The sequence below is a fragment of the Alosa alosa genome, chromosome 23, assembly GCF_017589495.1.
Source record: "Alosa alosa isolate M-15738 ecotype Scorff River chromosome 23, AALO_Geno_1.1, whole genome shotgun sequence".
NCBI lineage: Eukaryota > Metazoa > Chordata > Actinopteri > Clupeiformes > Clupeidae > Alosa > Alosa alosa.
Genome location: NC_063211.1, coordinates 1,917,585 through 1,934,389, shown reverse-complemented (window position 1 = coordinate 1,934,389; position 16,805 = coordinate 1,917,585). Strand labels below are relative to the sequence as shown.

Below are 16,805 nucleotides of genomic sequence, written 5' to 3'. Positions count from 1 at the left end.
TGCAAATCAAGTCTTTTGTCATGTACTACGGCCCAGCTTTTGTATTAGGCCAGACTTCACTATAGGTGGTCGGCGCCAATTAAGCACACATATGTCCGGGGCGTGTCTGAACTTTTCCAATGGAGCAGTCAAAGAGCCTACTAACAGAATATAAGGCTGTGACATACAACATTCGAGAGGTGACTTGGACAGAGGCAACTTTGTACATGTTCTCCTCCGAGCCGGCTTGTAAAAAACCTTGGGAGTGCTTCCCTTTCTTAACACATCTCAGTTCGTTTTTGCTTCCACGTCATTTGTAATTCTCTCCACACAGGCAGGACACAATGAGACTTAGAATTAGAAAACGTATTTATATTGTGGCATTGACATCAGACCATTGACTTCACACACAGAAGCTGAACCAATATGAAATCCAGACATTTAAGACCATGAAGACCAAATCCTCAGGCTGCATTACACACACGTCCTACTGTGTCCGGTGTCAGAGGCGTTTCTGAATGTCCACATCCAAAGTCCACATCAGACTCAGGCCCAATTGGTGCATAGTCCAGGTTATAGTGGCACATTTATACCCAAAATGTGTCTGATCCTTTATTGTGGGCCAGCGATTATGATGGAAAAAATGGCAGATCATCACCCTGGCGACTTGCATCCACGTGACGTTGCTAAGCGCCAGCGTCCGTGACACCGGAGGAGTACTTGTATGTGTAAAGTTTGTTGTCAGCTCCGCCGCTCAGGATTATCTGGATGAGAAAAAAAAAAAGATTGAATGAACACAGTAAACACAAACAAAACCAAACATGTTACGTGTGCCCCAAGGAACGAGTATGAGTGTGTGCCAGACACTGTGAGTGCTGTTACTCGCTTTCACAGAACCTTTCACCGGGCCTGGAGCAGATGAAGAGGCAAAGCCATATCGTAACGCCTCCAATTATCACCACTTTCGTTCAAAAATTCTAAAACAACAATGTTTTTCTATACTTCAAAATAACATTTGATAAATGAACCTTACATTTTTCAGTAGCCATAGGTGTCTAGATTTGAACAAAATCTGGTTTGGTTCTTAACAGGAGCATTTTCTGCCTGAAATATCCGATTTTGTTTACCACGCTCGGAGTTATAGTGCTGGCCTGAGGCCATCCTTAAAAATATTTTTGTTTGCAGTAACAGCCAAAAAAAAAAATAAAAAATGGGTCGGTAGGTAGGTCAATATTTTTTTTCAAGATTCAGAGTAAAAAAAAAAGTACAATTTTGGTCATGGTGATTAATGTAGGAATGAATTTACACAAATGTGCATATCGCGGACGTGAACTGACTGGGTCTTCAACCCGCGCCTTCAGGCGACCGCTGCAAACCTCATTCTGATGCAGGTTATATAGACCAGCCTTTCTCAAACTTCTTTGACCTGAGGCCCGGTCATGGCAGACTTTTGAGTCATAAGGCTCATCTACATGTACCCAGAAAGAAGGCTACAATAGCTCTTGGCCACGTTATATTGAAATTTGACTATACAATACTCAATGCTATACAGTGTATTATACAGTCTCTCTGCTCTGTTTCTAAGAAAGTTCCAAAAACAACGTTGTTCTATTAAGTTTCGTTAAATAAATAAATAGCCTTCCAACAGGTTGAAGCGGAGCTTTGATACCAACGCTATCGATTAGTTTCAGTTTCTCTCACAAGAGACGCCATTGAATGAATGCTCATACCACCACTTAATTGTAGGGCTCCATGTTTAATGACATCGATAGCAGAAACGCTTGTTTTCTTTTTTTTTCGCGATCCGCGGTTTCTTGATCAACTGCGCAGCAAATTATCAGATGAAGCACCGGGCCTAATTTCACCTCCACGACTCCAGCGGACCAGCAGTCTCCATGTTGCGGACCCATATTTTGAGAAATGCTGAATAGACCACAACCAATTTCAATACTCCGACACGGTCACCGTTAGACTAGGGGAGAAGGGATGAGAAAAAAGATCTGGCCACAGTTCTTCCAGAACTTCGTACAAGTAAAAGCCGCTATCAGTTTGTGTGAATGAAACGGCTGTGAGGGCCATAGTGTGATATGCGTAAAACCCGCATTTTTTTTTTTTTAAGTGAGCCACGTTTGCATGTAGGCAATTTATATTCACAATACTTGGGCCTACTAAAAGAAATATTATTTTATTGCATTTGTACTGGTTGTTTAGAGTAAAAAACACAATCGGTCGGTATTAACGCAAGTTTACAACCGGCAAGTCGGTCGGACTAAAAGGGGGAAAAAATAAATATTTGGGTCGGTTCTAAATTGACAGGGTCGGTCGGGTTACGGCAAGCGAAAATATTTTTAAGGATGGCCTGATGGGTCGCCTATTTACGCCGTTTCAATGGCACATTACCGGTTAGACTGAGAATTCGCGTCATGAAATTAAAATTCCACTGGAGCTCCAAACGGATGTGTACACAGAGCCTTACAACACTGTTTACAGCTCTTCGAGTCACGGTAAAATGTCATTTTTGGTACATAGCTAATTTAGATACACCTATGGTGTGGGTGCTTGCGTTTCTTTAGGAGTCCGCTGTCTTGGTTTGTATAGAAATTGATATTAAGTGACACATACACGTCTTGGTTTGTATAGAAATGGATATTAAGTGACATATACACGCAAGACGGTGGAAATACGGGACCGACGGTAATAGGGGGAGTTCCTATATGTTCCCAAAGACAAAACATAATGATAAAGGTTTAATATTAATAATCTCCACAAATTTTTCAATGAGCACTCAAAGTAATTTGAAACAGACACAAACACAAATGAAAATGTAAACAAACACAAACACAGTGACTCACCCCACTCTCTGTCCAGTTCACACACAGCACTTTGTCCTCATGAGCAGCCAGGTCATACAGGGGCGCCTTGCAGCTGCACAAACAAACAAACAAACAGAAGATGAAACCCTCCCGTGCTGGAGCCTGACAGCCCAATACACATCATGAGTCATTATGACAACAATGGCACACAAATAATGCTTGACTGTTGTTTTGAGGCATGCATGCATATGCAACAGTTTCTCTAGCTATGTGTATCCACCTTATAGAACTGTATGTGTGTGTGTGTGTGTGTGTGTGTGTGTGTATATATGTGTACAGTATGTGTGTATATATGTGTATATGTGTATGTATGCGTGTGTGTGTGTGTGTGAATACTACACACCTCCTGGTGTCCCAGAGCTTGACGATGTTGTCCAGGGAGCCTGACACAAGTTGCTGCTCATGGCTGGGAGACCAGTCCACTGCAGTCACCCAACCAGTGTGTGACGTTAAGGACAGCAGCACCATAGAGCCATCTACGAAGAGAACACAGTCATTAGACAGACACACACACACACACTCTGCTGCAATCACCCAACCAGTGTGAGGTTAAGGAGAGCATCTGGAGTGTCATCTAGGAGATCACACACACACACACACACACACAAAACGCTGAACCTAAAGTCTAGGTCTAAAACACACAAAATGAATGACATAATCGGAAGTATCTGTTTGATTCAGTAAAGATTAAAGGTGCTATATGTAAGACATTTATTGCAATATATCAATTATTGCAATATGCCGTCAGAGATTTTCAAATACCTTCACTGACAATGGTATAGCCAGGATATTCATAATCCAAACTTTCATTTGCAGCCTGCAAATACTGTTTATGTTTTGGCCGTCACCCTCCACCAATTTACCAATCACGCAGCTAGTAGCATTTCGACCTGGATTGCCAGATTAGCCTACTTAATGCGCTCAAATGTTTTGATTTTGGACTGCAATGCCCATTTGAAACGCTAGTGGTCGTTCTTACATATAGCACCTTTAAGAAGTTTGCCATTAATATGTGCGTAATTGGTTTAGCTGGACTGGCTGCTGCTGTGAGCTGTTCTGGGACAGGGTCTGACCTTTGGCACGGGGGTCCCACAGCCGAACGTGTCTGTCACTGCTGCCCGATGCCAACCGCCGGCACAGCGGAGAGTAGGACACGCAGTTGAACACCTTACTGCCCATCTGGGGTGGAGAGAGGGGGGGAGATGAGAGACGGAGAGAGAGAGAGAGAGGAATCATTAGACTGCTGCACTGTAGAGGGAGAGAGGGGGAATCATTAGACTGCTGCACTGTAGAGGGAGAATCATTAGACTGCTGGACTGTCGAGAGAGAGAGGGGGAATCATTAGACTGCTGCACTGTACAGGGAGAGAGAGGGGGAATCATTAGACTGCTGCAATGTACAGGGAGGGAGAGAGGGGGAATCATTAGACTGCTGCACTGTAGAGGGAGAGAGGGGGAATCTATTAGACTGCTGCACTGTAGAGGGAGAGAGGGGGAAATCATTAGACTGCCGCACTGTAGAGGGAGAGAGCCGGTAGAGGGGGGGGGAGACTGCTGCACCGCAGAGAGAGAGGGGGAATCATTAGACTGCTGCACTGTAGAGAGAGAGAGGGGGAATCATTAGACTGCTGCACTGTAGAGAGAGAGAGGGGGAATCATTAGACTGCTGCACTGTAGAGGGAGAGAGGGGGAATCATTAGACTGCTGCACTGTAGAGGGAGAGAGGGGGAATCATTAGACTGCTGCACTGTAGAGAGAGAGAGGGGGAATCATTAGACTGCTGCACTGTAGAGGGAGAGAGGGGAATCATTAGACTGCTGCACTGTAGAGGGAGAGAGGGGGAATCATTAGACTGCTGCACTGTAGAGAGAGAGAGGGGGGGAATCATTAGACTGCTGCACTGTAGAGAGAGAGAGGGGGAATCATTAGACTGCTGCACTGTAGAGGGAGAGAAAGTGGAAGAGATAAAACAGTGTGGGGGGGAGGGGCTAAAACTAGAGGACACAGACACACTGTCACAAGCATCAGGAATGAGACAGGGAGGCGATATTTGGAGAAGAGAAAATCAGACAAACGAGAGATTGTATTCCATAGTACGCACCCTGGCCCAGGACGCTTAATCCCCAAAAAAAAAAAGAACGGGTGCATGGCTACCCTACACAGAGGTGTTTCTGGGATAAAATTTCCTGGATGAGGGAGATTTCACCCCGGATTTTTTTTTTTAATTCTGGCTGCTAAACACACAATTTGAACGCAATTTGGGTGGGACAGAAACACCTTTACAGAGCAAGCAGCTCTGGCCATATCGGCTCTGGCTCACGTGACGTGAACATTGCTTTAAATGCATTATCGCTTCACTACCCACCACGTGAACAAGGGAAAGAAAAGAAAATTAGAAACCAATGAGCTGATGTGGCGATTTGCGATAGGCCTGGAGAAAAGACGGCTGTGGTAACCTAAAAATAATGATTTGCTTACAGTGCTGTTTGGTTGTGGTGGACACGCGGGCATGAATGAATTAGTCTCCATCTTCTACTCCATCCCCCACTCTTGAAACTTTTGTGTATGCTTGTTTGGAATGTGTGTTTGCGGGCCGCACACAAAGTAGCCTACTGGCGCTGCAAAGGTGAATAGATTTGTAGCACTTGGCACTTGGTACTAAATCGATACTTTTAAAACGGTGCCTGAACCGGTACTTTGTTTTTAAAATGTTTTAAATTAAAATGGTCTAAAGCATGAAATGCTTTTTTTGTAATTGATAAGACAAATTTGAACATGAAATAGAACTGTTATATTCAATTTACTATCAATATCTCATTGCTCCTACAAATAATACATTTAAATGTTAAAACAGCTTGCCATGCATGCACACACAATGGTAGGCTAAAGCTCTGCTTTCTAGTTTATCCAGTGTGGGCGGTTTGCCATAAGGTATGTTAAAACCGCTTTCCATAAAACTGCCAGGTCATGGACAACGGCATTTGCAAGCAAGCTAATCTAACAGGGACTCTACCTTCCAGTTAATTCAGTGTGTTCCCAAATGCTTCAAGAAATGTCATGTCTTAACCCATAACACGCAATAGTTTTGAACATGTTAGGCTACATGTCAGTGTTGAAGTGTTTAGATTCCCAGCACTAGCCTAGTAGGCATTTTAACAGCAACTATGGCTATGCGCTAACACCAGTCAGCTGAGTTTAATTAGCGATAACGTACCGAGATGGTTTCGTAGCCTCTTTGACAGCTCAGTGACATCAGGTATGTAACCTATTTATGTACATATTTATGTTTTTGCCAACTAACTTTTAACATGATCTTCAAACTTATTCTGATGCTATATGGGCCTCATGCACATGAAAGATTAATATCATGCCATTATGTTGTTTAGAACACACCGTGAAATACAGTTTTCACCTTACAACTTTGCTGATAACATTTCAAATAAATGCCAGTTAGCGCATTAGTAAGGATATTGTGTAACATATAGGCTACTGTTGATGTTGTTTCATAGCCTTTTGGTTGTGCGTAGTTAGGCCCACTGCTAGATTTTGACAGGAGCTCGCGATATCGCTTTAAAGTAAGCTACTTGGGCTCACACAAGCGGTCAAATACTGTCCACTCGCCTATGTGGTGCACCCCTCTGGTTTATACAGTGTTTATGTTAGCTAACTGTATATGAATGTGTTGCTATCAGAGCAAGACGTTAGAGATGGCGCATGACATGCAGTGATGCCTCGTATAAAAAAAAAAATCAAAAAAAGTTATTTAAGCACCGAAATGAGGCACCAAAATCCACGTTGTTATTCGATGCAGTTACTACCGTTTGCGTCGGCACCGGTGCCATATTAGAACCGTGTTTCGTGCCCAACCCTAATTGTTATAAAACCTTTAAAATATCTAAACAATCACAAGTAGTGCAGTTCATCACAGTCCATCCATTGCAACTGGACTGATAAAAGGTACACCTGTAGGATACATTGTATTTGGGAAAAGCAGAAGGTAGCAGCATAATGAATGTATTTATTTATTATTATTATTATTATTATTATTATTATTATTATTATTATACAAAACAATCCCTGTCAGTTCCATGCAGTTTTCAACAGCTATCAAGAAGAGAGGTCATGTCATGGATTTTTGTGAATGTTTCTTCTTCTACATATGCATAAGTTTAGTCATCTAGTTCATATGATATTCAGCTTTATTGCCAATGCACAAATTAGATACCAGTAGTCTAAAACAAAATGCAGTTTTACCCAGTGGTGCAAATAACTGACATGTCCAAAAGGGCCTTCATGAAATGCGTTGCTAGACTGTTCATACACATTTTAACGGGCCAAGTTGAAGAGCTACTGTCCGTTATTGTTTGTGCAAATAATAGGCTGATTCATGTTCCCTTGCATTTTGCAACTATGAGGTCCATGGTTAGTCTGGCTTTCCCCAGACCAAGCTCAATCTTTTAAGAAATCGAAAAAGAAATCGCCGGCAGATCAGGATGAGTTCACCCAGCCTAGTCCATGGTAGGTGTCCGATAGAAATATTGTTTTCAGTTTTCGGTTTCAGAGCTATTCTAAATACAAAAATGCATAGAGGGAGTTATGACAAAACCGTGACTGTTAACAAACTATAAGCTATATAAGGTAGGCCCTATGCTAGGCCTATAACACAACATAAATTGTCACTAGGCTATGCTAGTGACCCAAAAAAAAATCTACTAAAAAAGCTGCCACCTCTTGGCGAAAAGTTAATAGTTTTGCATATCAGTATTACATTTCACGCAGCTGTGTGAATCACGGAAAGTGCGAATAAAGTGGACACTTCTAAATGGAACCCAACCCACTGTACAGTAGCTCAAGGTCTGTGGATAAAGCAGCCATAATGAAAGCGCTTATCATTGTTTGATACTTCACACACATGTTTTTAATCGCATAGACTACAACTACCAAGCTGGAATCAAAGCACATCGACTCCCCTCTCACACCCTAAACACGCGACTTTCAACAAACAAAAAGCCGCCTCAGTCTCACGGTATAGCCATAGGCAAAACTGTATCGGACCGGTGTAACGTTGGTACTAAATCATCCATCACAAAGAATGATTTTTAGCAGCACGCAACAAATATGTAGGTACAGCCCTGCCCTGATATATCTCTCAACGCATGCTCTAAAACATTTGATTTAAATTGAGATGTAGATCATCACGGGTGCGTTAATAAATCTACATTGCGGCGAGTTGACACAATTATTCACTTTGATGAATTTATGTAGTTTCAGTCCTAGTTACTTTACTTTGAGCCATGCTCTTTCCTTACTTGAATCACCTTTGAAAATAGAGGATTGAAGTAGCCTATATGGGTGCAGTGTTTCCCCTAGGATTGAAGTAGCCTATATGGGTGTTTGGGAATGAAGATTGAATGAACATTGACTCAGATGCTTTTTGAGACTTGGAGCAGAAATGTCCCAGCCCAGTGTTTAGGATGCATCATAGACAGGTTATCTTTCAGGTAGCCTATAGAACCATCACGTAGCGAACGTGTTGTGGCTAACTCACTTAGCTCCTGTTAGTAGCCTAGGTTATGGTCATAAGCAAATTAGATGACAGTCGAAAGATACAATTAGTGCTGTTATCAATTTGCTTGGTAGCCTATAACCGCATTTATGGTTTTGGTTTCTACAAATACATCAATAATCAAATTGGCCTCCATCACTCAACCAATGCTAACGGTAACATTATTTTACCTACGTCCTGGGCTATTGATATAATTTAAGATTAACATAGCCTACCTGCAGTAAAAATCAAGCATGTCCGATAAACATTCTCAGATTTATTTCAGCTTCAAGAAGAAATGGGAATTACATGTCATGCAGAAATCATCCTACCCTTATTAGACGTTCTCTGCTGTAAACTACAGTCTTGTCCTTGTAGGAAGCGTATTGTCTTTCCAACCCACTTTAGATTAACTTCCAACAAAATTACATCTCAATGCAACGATGCGCCATCTGGTGGACAAACGACTACGTAACGCCAATACTGGAAATGCAGCCAAATGAATGAATATTTGGTTTTCCTTTAATCCTACTGAATTTGTAATTATGTATCGGCCGTTCTAATTGCCGATACTGATGGTATGTGCGTGCCTGTGTGTGTGTGTGCGTGTGTATGTGTGCACCACCATCTACAGGCCAATGAGTGTACAGTCACTAAATGTGCACATAACTTAATTTTTTTTTACCCCCCCATGGATGAAATTCTACCAAACTTGGCATACCCCCAGAGAATGCCAGGTAAATCATGGGGATCAAACTAAATTTTTCCGTAAAAGTCTAGTGGGGCTACATACCCACCAAATTTCATGTGCCCCGGTGGTTCAGTGTCCCGGGTATCGTTGACCAAAAATTCAGGAAGTAGATGACGGAAAAAACCTTTGACAATCCCTATATGACCGCTTCGCTAGCGGCGGTCATCATAAATTGTACGCACAGTGCATACAGGATTACGGCTGGCGGCGCCACTGCTGCCCGCCCTCACCAGGAGAGAAGAGCTCATCAGAAGAGCTCAAAGTGTTCTCACCAGGTTGCTCTTCTGACTGCCTGTCTCCGCGTCCCACATCTTGATGGTGTGATCCCATGATGCACTGCAGATCTCCTCGCTGTCCGTCCACAGCACCGACGACACCGCCTCTGTGTGTCCTGACAGCGTCATGAGGGGCGTCTGAAGGGGAGACAAGCTCAGGGCATCAGTGGGGATGTAAGACACCAGCACTCACCTCTAATTAACATTCCACATACACACAGAGCTCGAACATGTCAACACATCAAACATGTCCAATGATTTTCTTTAAATGAAGGCAAATACTAAATTTGGGCCATTGGATAAACATTCCAGAGCAACAAAGCCAAGCAGCTAGAAAGGACATCTTTCTTCATAAAAATGACTTCACACTGAGTGGAAAACTGAGAAATCCTATGGGAAGATTACATGCACATAGATTTGTGGCCACTAGAGGGAGCTAGAGGACTGAGTACATTACAGTAGTGGAGCAGAGGACACTAGTGTGTGTGTGCGTGTGTGTGTTGGTATGGGAACAGACATATAGGAGGTCACTTCTCACCCGTGTCAATCCCAGTTTGTCTGTCTTCTGCTTCTTCCGGGGTCTGTTAGGCTCCTCTACCTCATCCTCCTCCTCTGTAGGCACTGTGAATGAAAATACAATTCCCATAATGCACGGCTCAACGACACACAAATCCCAGGCTGTATGCGTGAAAACAGACTATTTGAGTGGGTTTGTTCGTCTTCAGGTAGTCGCTTACAGCGCTGGCTTAAAGGTATGCATGCTGGACTACATACAATGTATTGTATCCATGTATTGCTTCCAATGTATCCATGCCACTATTTCCCTCACGGGATCAAAAGAGTATATATACTTATATATGCATTGCTTTAAACCAGCTCTGTAAGCGGCTACCTGGAGTGGACCGCACCCACTATGTGAATGTATGGTTCTGCAGGTCATACCTGCTGACCACAGCTTGAGCATCTTATCCCAGGATCCACTGCAGAACTAGACAGACAGAATGACATACAGAAGCTGATTAATCTTCATCAACACCTCAGTCACCAACAATGACCTTGTTTACATGCACAGCCATAATCCGACTATTGACACCGGAGTCACACAATCCGGCAAGACTTTCCTTGGTCAATGCTAGTCTGAGATACAAACACAAATTGCCTGTGCAGGCCTAAACTTGCTCACCATCAAAAATCGCCTATGCAGGCCTAAACTTGCTCACTATCCGTTTCAAGTAAATGACAAATTAATATAGCGTTAAAAGTGTGTTTAGATATCATCAACAAGTTGACAGCCAAGTGTCCAAAGTTTAGGAAACATGCAATACATGGCCATGCAATACATCAGCTATTAGGCCTGAAGTAAAGTACAATGGTGCCATCTGGTGGCCATGCCATACATCAACGACTAGGCCCGAAGTAAAGTACAATGGTGCCATCTGGTGGGTTTGAAATATTTTATATCTAGATTTATTGTCTGTTTAGACGCACCCTCGGAAATCTTGTAGGTATTCTTTAACAATTATTCGTCTAATACAGGGATTCCCAAACTGTGGTACACGCGAGCTGCCACTAGGGGGTGCCTGAGATGAAAAGGGCCATGTCGGAAAGGTGTTAAAAATGATTAATAAATTAATAATCTAATTAATAAATAAATAATACATCATTTTGAATCGGGTTATAATGATATGGAAACGTGAAATTAAACAAAATCATTTGTAAACTCTATAGTAGGCTATGTTTTCATTAAACCTAATAAGCTACCCACAATGCACGTGATTTCCTGCGGGCAGACAGAATATCTGGCTCGTTAGTTTCGTGGAAGTATATAGATGGGTAGAAGGCTACGCAAACATGGGCTGTGCAAACATGGGCTGTGCAAACACTGTCCAAAAGGCCCAATTAAAGAGGAGAAGTGAGAGAAACAGAGCAGGAGGCAGGTAACGATGGGATGGGATGGGGGCAGAATGATGGAGGTGGAGGTGGGATGGGATGGGATGGGGGCAGAATGATGGAGGTGGAGGTGGGATGGGATGGGATGGGATGGGGGCAGAATGATGGAGGTGGGATGGGATGGGATGGGGTGGGGGCAGAATGATGGAGGTGGAGGTGGGATGGGATGGGATGGGGTGGGGGCAGAATGATGGAGGAGGTGGAGGTGGGATGGGATGGGATGGGGGGCAGAATGATGGAGGTGGAGGTGGGATGGGATGGGATGGGATGGGGCAGAATGATGGAGGTGGAGGTGGGATGGGATGGGATGGGATGGGGGCAGAATGATGGAGGTGGAGGTGGGATGGGATGGGATGGGGGCAGAATGATGGAGGTGGGGATGGGATGGGATGGGATGGGGGCAGAATGATGGAGGTGGAGGTGGGATGGGATGGGATGGGATGGGATGGGGTGGGGGCAGAACGATGGAGGTGGAGGTGGGATGGGATGGGATGGGGGGCAGAATGATGGAGGTGGAGGTGGGATGGGATGGGATGGGATGGGATGGGGGCAGAATGATGGAGGTGGAGGTGGGATGGGATGGGATGGGGGGCAGAATGATGGAGGTGGAGGTGGGATGGGATGGGATGGGGGCAGAATGATGGAGGTGGGATGGGATGGGGGCAGAATGATGGAGGTGGAGGTGGGATGGGATGGGATGGGATGGAGGTGGGATGGGATGGGATGGGATGGGGGCAGAATGATGGAGGTGGAGGTGGGATGGGGTGGGGGCAGAATGATGGAGGTGGAGGTGGGATGGGGTGGGGGCAGAATGATGGAGGTGGAGGTGGGATGGGATGGGATGGGGCAGAATGATGGAGGTGGAGGTGGAGTGGGATGGGATGGGGGCAGAATGATGGAGGTGGAGGTGGGATGGGATGGGGTGGGGGCAGAATGATGGAGGTGGAGGTGGAGGTGGAGGTGGGATGGGATGGGGGCAGAATGATTGAGGTGGAGGTGGGATGGGGTGGGGGCAGAATGATGGAGGTGGAGGTGGATGTGGCTCCGGAGCACAGGGGGATGACAGACGAGACAGAAAAGACGAAGAAAACAAAAGTATGATGAGGCATATGGGCACAACAGTAACAACACACACACACACACACACACACACACACACTCACACACACACACTCACACTCACACGCACACACACCTGCACCTTTCCGCCTTTGCCTGCGCCTGCGCTGCCTTTTCACACACACACACACACCTTTGTCCGTGTTGGGTCCACTGCAATTGTGTCCACACTGCCCGCGTGTCCACGGCAACAGTGACGAGCCTTGATTTTGTTCCGCTCCGAGTTCCACTCCCACAACAGAACCGTCTGGTCCAAGGAGGCCGTGAGGAGGAGTGAGGTCAGGCCATCTGGACAACACAAGGAAGACCATGAGGGGCAACAGAACCAGGAAGAGCATGAGGGGCAACAGAACAGAACCAGGAAGAGAATGAGGGGCAACAGAACAGAACCAGGAAGAGCATAAGGGGCAACAGAACCAGGAAGAGCATGAACAGAACAAGGCCCACAGGGCGGGAGCTGCAGCAGCACATAGAGTGGTGGGAGTTTAAGCACAACGAACATCAAACCCTGTTTGGAAGTCGAGGTGGAGCCCAGCTGGCATGTCTGTCTCCCATATTCGTGTGTGTGAGTTTGTGTGTGTGCGTCGCGCTCACCTCTTCGGACCCAAGCGACGTCCTTCACCACCTCAGAGTGGCCTGCCACCGTCATGGCTGCTTTGCCCTCCAGTGACCAGATGCGTGCCGTCTTATCATAGGAGCCTGTCAGGATCCTGAGAGAGAGGGGAGCATCAGAACAGGACACACTGCTGTCACACAGGCCCTCTAATCTCACACACACACTGCTGTCACAGAGGCCCTCTAATCTCACACACACACTGCTGTCACAGAAGCCCTCTAATCTCACACTAGGGCTGTCCCTTTACGTTCGAAAATCGATTGCACAATCGATTGGACCAAACAACACAAGTTTCGAAAACTAAAATAGGGAATCGATTTTAACCAACCTGTGCGACATGAGAGCGACTAGTGATAGGCCCTAATAACTTGAGGAGTTCGATGTAGAAGTACTTCGGATTTTTGGTATATCAAACTATGGAGAAGAACAAAGCGGTAGGCTATGCAAACTGTGCAATCGAGTTCTATGTAGGCGAAATTTGTTTGACATTTGTAATCGTAAACACAGACACAGCTACGTTGAAGACTGCAGTAATGTTTGTCATTGATGTAATGGCAGTCCACGCGGCTTATTGTTTTTCGAGAATGTTGCACTCCTGTTTGTCATTGTGCGCGAAACTTCACGCCAATAAATCATCAGAAATATTGCTGGCTTGCGGCCTATTTTTGGCGTTGAAAATGGAAACGTCTTTAGACATGAAAAATCGATTTTACAATCGATTTAATGAACACTTATGTCTCAAAAATCGAACAGGATTTTTTCACAAAAGTGACAGCCCTCTCATACACTGTAATATTCTCTCACACACTGATGTCATAGAAACACTCATCTGTCTCTCGCTCTCTCTCACACACACTCTCTCTCTCTCTCACACACACACACACACACTCTCACACTCTCACACACACACACACTGTAACACTCTCTAACACTCTCTTACACACAGAAACACTCTAGTAGTGGGCCAAATGTTTTAATGTTTATACAGGTCATGCAATGCGGCACAGTGTGAACCAAGAGCAGGATTCCTATTCTAAGTCAAATGTAAAATTCCATGACTTTTCCCTGACAAACAAAAAAGAATTTCCATGACTTACTATATAATGAACAATATGGTACAATATACCGACCAATGATATCAAAATCTCGAGGGATGAATAAATGGGCATTGAATAATTAAGGTTGGGCTACTCAAGAAAGCAGAAAAACTAATAATCAGATATACACAAATTCTGCCTGGAAATATATTTGTATTAATGTATTTTGGCAAGTAAAATTTAAACTGCTACAACAACATTCCCTAATACTCCATGACTTTGCCCCAAAAATGATAAAATTCGCTGACTTTCCATGTCTGGAATAGACTTTTCCATGATAAATTCCATGACTTGTGGAAACTCTGCAAGAGGTTTCTATTTCAGCCGCTCTCTAATGAAACCACCTGTTTCTAGGGGTGTGACTTTCGAAACCGAGGTCTCGAATCAGTGTCGAGGCTTCGAAGCACAAGTGTTTCGAAACACTGCTTCAAAACCTGGTTCAGAACCGCCATGTCATGTGACCACAGCTTTGAAACATCGTTCAAAATCCCCATGTCATGTGACCAAAGTTAAGTGAACCTCGGTGCATTTCACTGGTGTCGGCAGGCATGCCTGCAGCGTTCAATTAACAGTATAGACTTATCTTAAGCAATAACCATGATGGTGTAGTGGTTAGTGAGGGTGTTTTTTGCACGGTAGCCCAGGCTGCTTAAATGTGGTTCGATCCCGTTTGATTTGTAAGGTAGCCTATTGTTTCAGATCGTATCTGTTTGTTTTCTTACTTCATCATTAACCACACAGTTAATGATGAAGTCAACTAAACTCTCAGAATGGTCAAAAATCGAGAGTTTTTATAAGAAGAAAGTGATTTAGAGAACACTAGTGGCAGCAATAAGATTCTCTTTATTGTGACTTCATGTGGTAATTGACCAAGGGCATGACTGCTTAGCTTTTGACAAAGACTGAACACAGGTAACACAGTGAGCCACGAACTTTAAAGACTACATCTCCAATACGAAGCATTTGACAGATTTGTTTCACCCTAAACAGCTCTGAGGTGTCGGAATTGTTTCGAAGCCTCGGAAAAGTGCGGCACAATTGCTTCGAACGTTTCAGTGTTTCATAAAGCCTCGCTTTGCCCATCCCTAGCTGTTTCCCACTTTATTAACCATCACTCACAGCTATGGCGCTGCTGCAGTGCTGCTAGAGAAAACACACTACACACACGCACACACACAAACACACACTCACCATTCTGGGTCGGCCTCTACAGAACTGATCCAATCATCGTGCATCACACACTCTTCTGGTTGTGGTGCTGTGAACTTCTCCACATACTCAATCTCCACCACTTCTTCCTGCATCACACACACACACACACACACACACACACACACACACACACACACACACAACCAACAACCAACAACTAGACAGGAGTAAGGAGTTAGGAAAAGATCTGTGAATGGTGTGTGTGTGTGTGTGTGTGTGTGTGTGTGGTGTGAGTGAGTGAGTGAGTGTGTGAGTGAGAGAGAGAGAGAGAGAGATCATTTTGGATCTTACTGTTGAGATGTCAAATGCTTCCATGTGACCAGCCAGTGATGTTCGGAGAAACTGGCCCCGGACCAGGAAGTCAAAATCAACATGACTATGTGAGGCTGCAAAGAAGACCGAAGTAAACAGCCACTCCTGAAAGGCTTTCATCTGAATGTGATGTGGTATAATATGATCTGATCATACTATGCCCACCAAAAGCCTTTTGTACCAAGAATGAGCAAAACCTATTTTCCTAATGCAATTGTTAAAAACTTCCCACAGAGAATATGAAGCAATACCGTTACTCACCATTTTTCGATTCCAGTAGTTTATTAATGATGTTGCTGAGATCTGTAACTTCTGACGTGGCCGGTATGGAAAACGGGACATCATCTACAACATATCTGAAGTAGTCAAAACTATTAGCTTAGCTAATAACACACAGGGTGACATGTTGGTTGTAAAAATTGTGCAGACTGTCTTCTAACATTACTTTGTAAGTGATAACCAAAAAAACGTCTAGCAGAAACTGATTAACACCCGATTGAAGGAATAAGTGGTACAATACAGTGTTGTTTACATACACATACACCAGCTAACGAGTAACGTCAAAGTCATTTCGTAAATCTAGTCTCTGGTAGTGTCAGTCACTCATGGGATGCAACCAGAGTGATATCTAGCTATCCAAATAGCTAACTGGCTAGTTTTGTTATGAGACCAAAAAACTTACTTTTTATTCTCAGTGAAAAACCTCGCCTGTAACTGCGCCATCTTGTGAGTGCCAAAAACCCCAAATGTTTTCAACAAAACTGTTCACACTCTTTAAAGGAATCTTAAGCTAAGTTACAGTGGTCCCTTTCAATCCTACAGCAGTCGGACCATGTGGCTAGTTTGTTACACGTTCAGTTCACGTGTATGCGTAACGTAAAAGCCCTTGGCCTTCTGCGTGTAGCAAATTTCAATATGGCTGCCATTCGTTTTTCCCTCTTCAAAATAAAAGTTACTCACCATACTCGCTAGTTTTAACGAAGAAAAACAGCTAAAAGTAGAAAATCACCATATAATTAGCAAAAAATAGCAGATACAACAATTGACTTACAAGAGAAAAGTATATGTCATTCAACC

At 44.0% G+C, this 16,805-nt stretch overlaps 1 protein-coding gene across 1 annotated transcript; it reads right to left on the bottom strand.

Annotated features, from left to right (window-relative positions):
• Window positions 1-330: 330 nt before the first annotated feature.
• Window positions 331-16,623, bottom strand: wdr12 (WD repeat domain 12). Its single transcript, XM_048234476.1, has 13 exons — window positions 16,411-16,623; window positions 15,990-16,084; window positions 15,708-15,802; window positions 15,396-15,502; window positions 13,086-13,201; window positions 12,625-12,779; window positions 10,365-10,410; window positions 9,961-10,043; window positions 9,420-9,560; window positions 3,926-4,031; window positions 3,196-3,328; window positions 2,832-2,904; window positions 331-743 (listed from the first exon to the last, which is right to left on the bottom strand). Exons 1-13 carry the CDS (start codon window positions 16,449-16,451, stop codon window positions 666-668), a joined length of 1,269 nt encoding a protein of 422 aa, XP_048090433.1. The 5' UTR covers window positions 16,452-16,623; the 3' UTR covers window positions 331-665.
• Between the last annotated feature and the right edge of the window lie 182 nt (window positions 16,624-16,805).

What these genes read in the sequence shown, in the direction of transcription:
- wdr12 (XM_048234476.1), bottom strand. Translation starts at nt 16,451, where the DNA reads ATGGCGCAGTTACAGGCGAGGTTTTTCACTGAGAATAAAAA. An exon ending in GTAGAGGCCGACCCAGAATG is followed by an intron (nt 13,202 to 15,395) that starts GTGAGTGTGTGT and finishes CCTCTCTCTCAG; the next exon opens with GATCCTGACAGGCTCCTATG. An exon ending in TGAACTGGACAGAGAGTGGG is followed by an intron (nt 744 to 2,831) that starts GTGAGTCACTGT and finishes TTTCTCATCCAG; the next exon opens with ATAATCCTGAGCGGCGGAGC.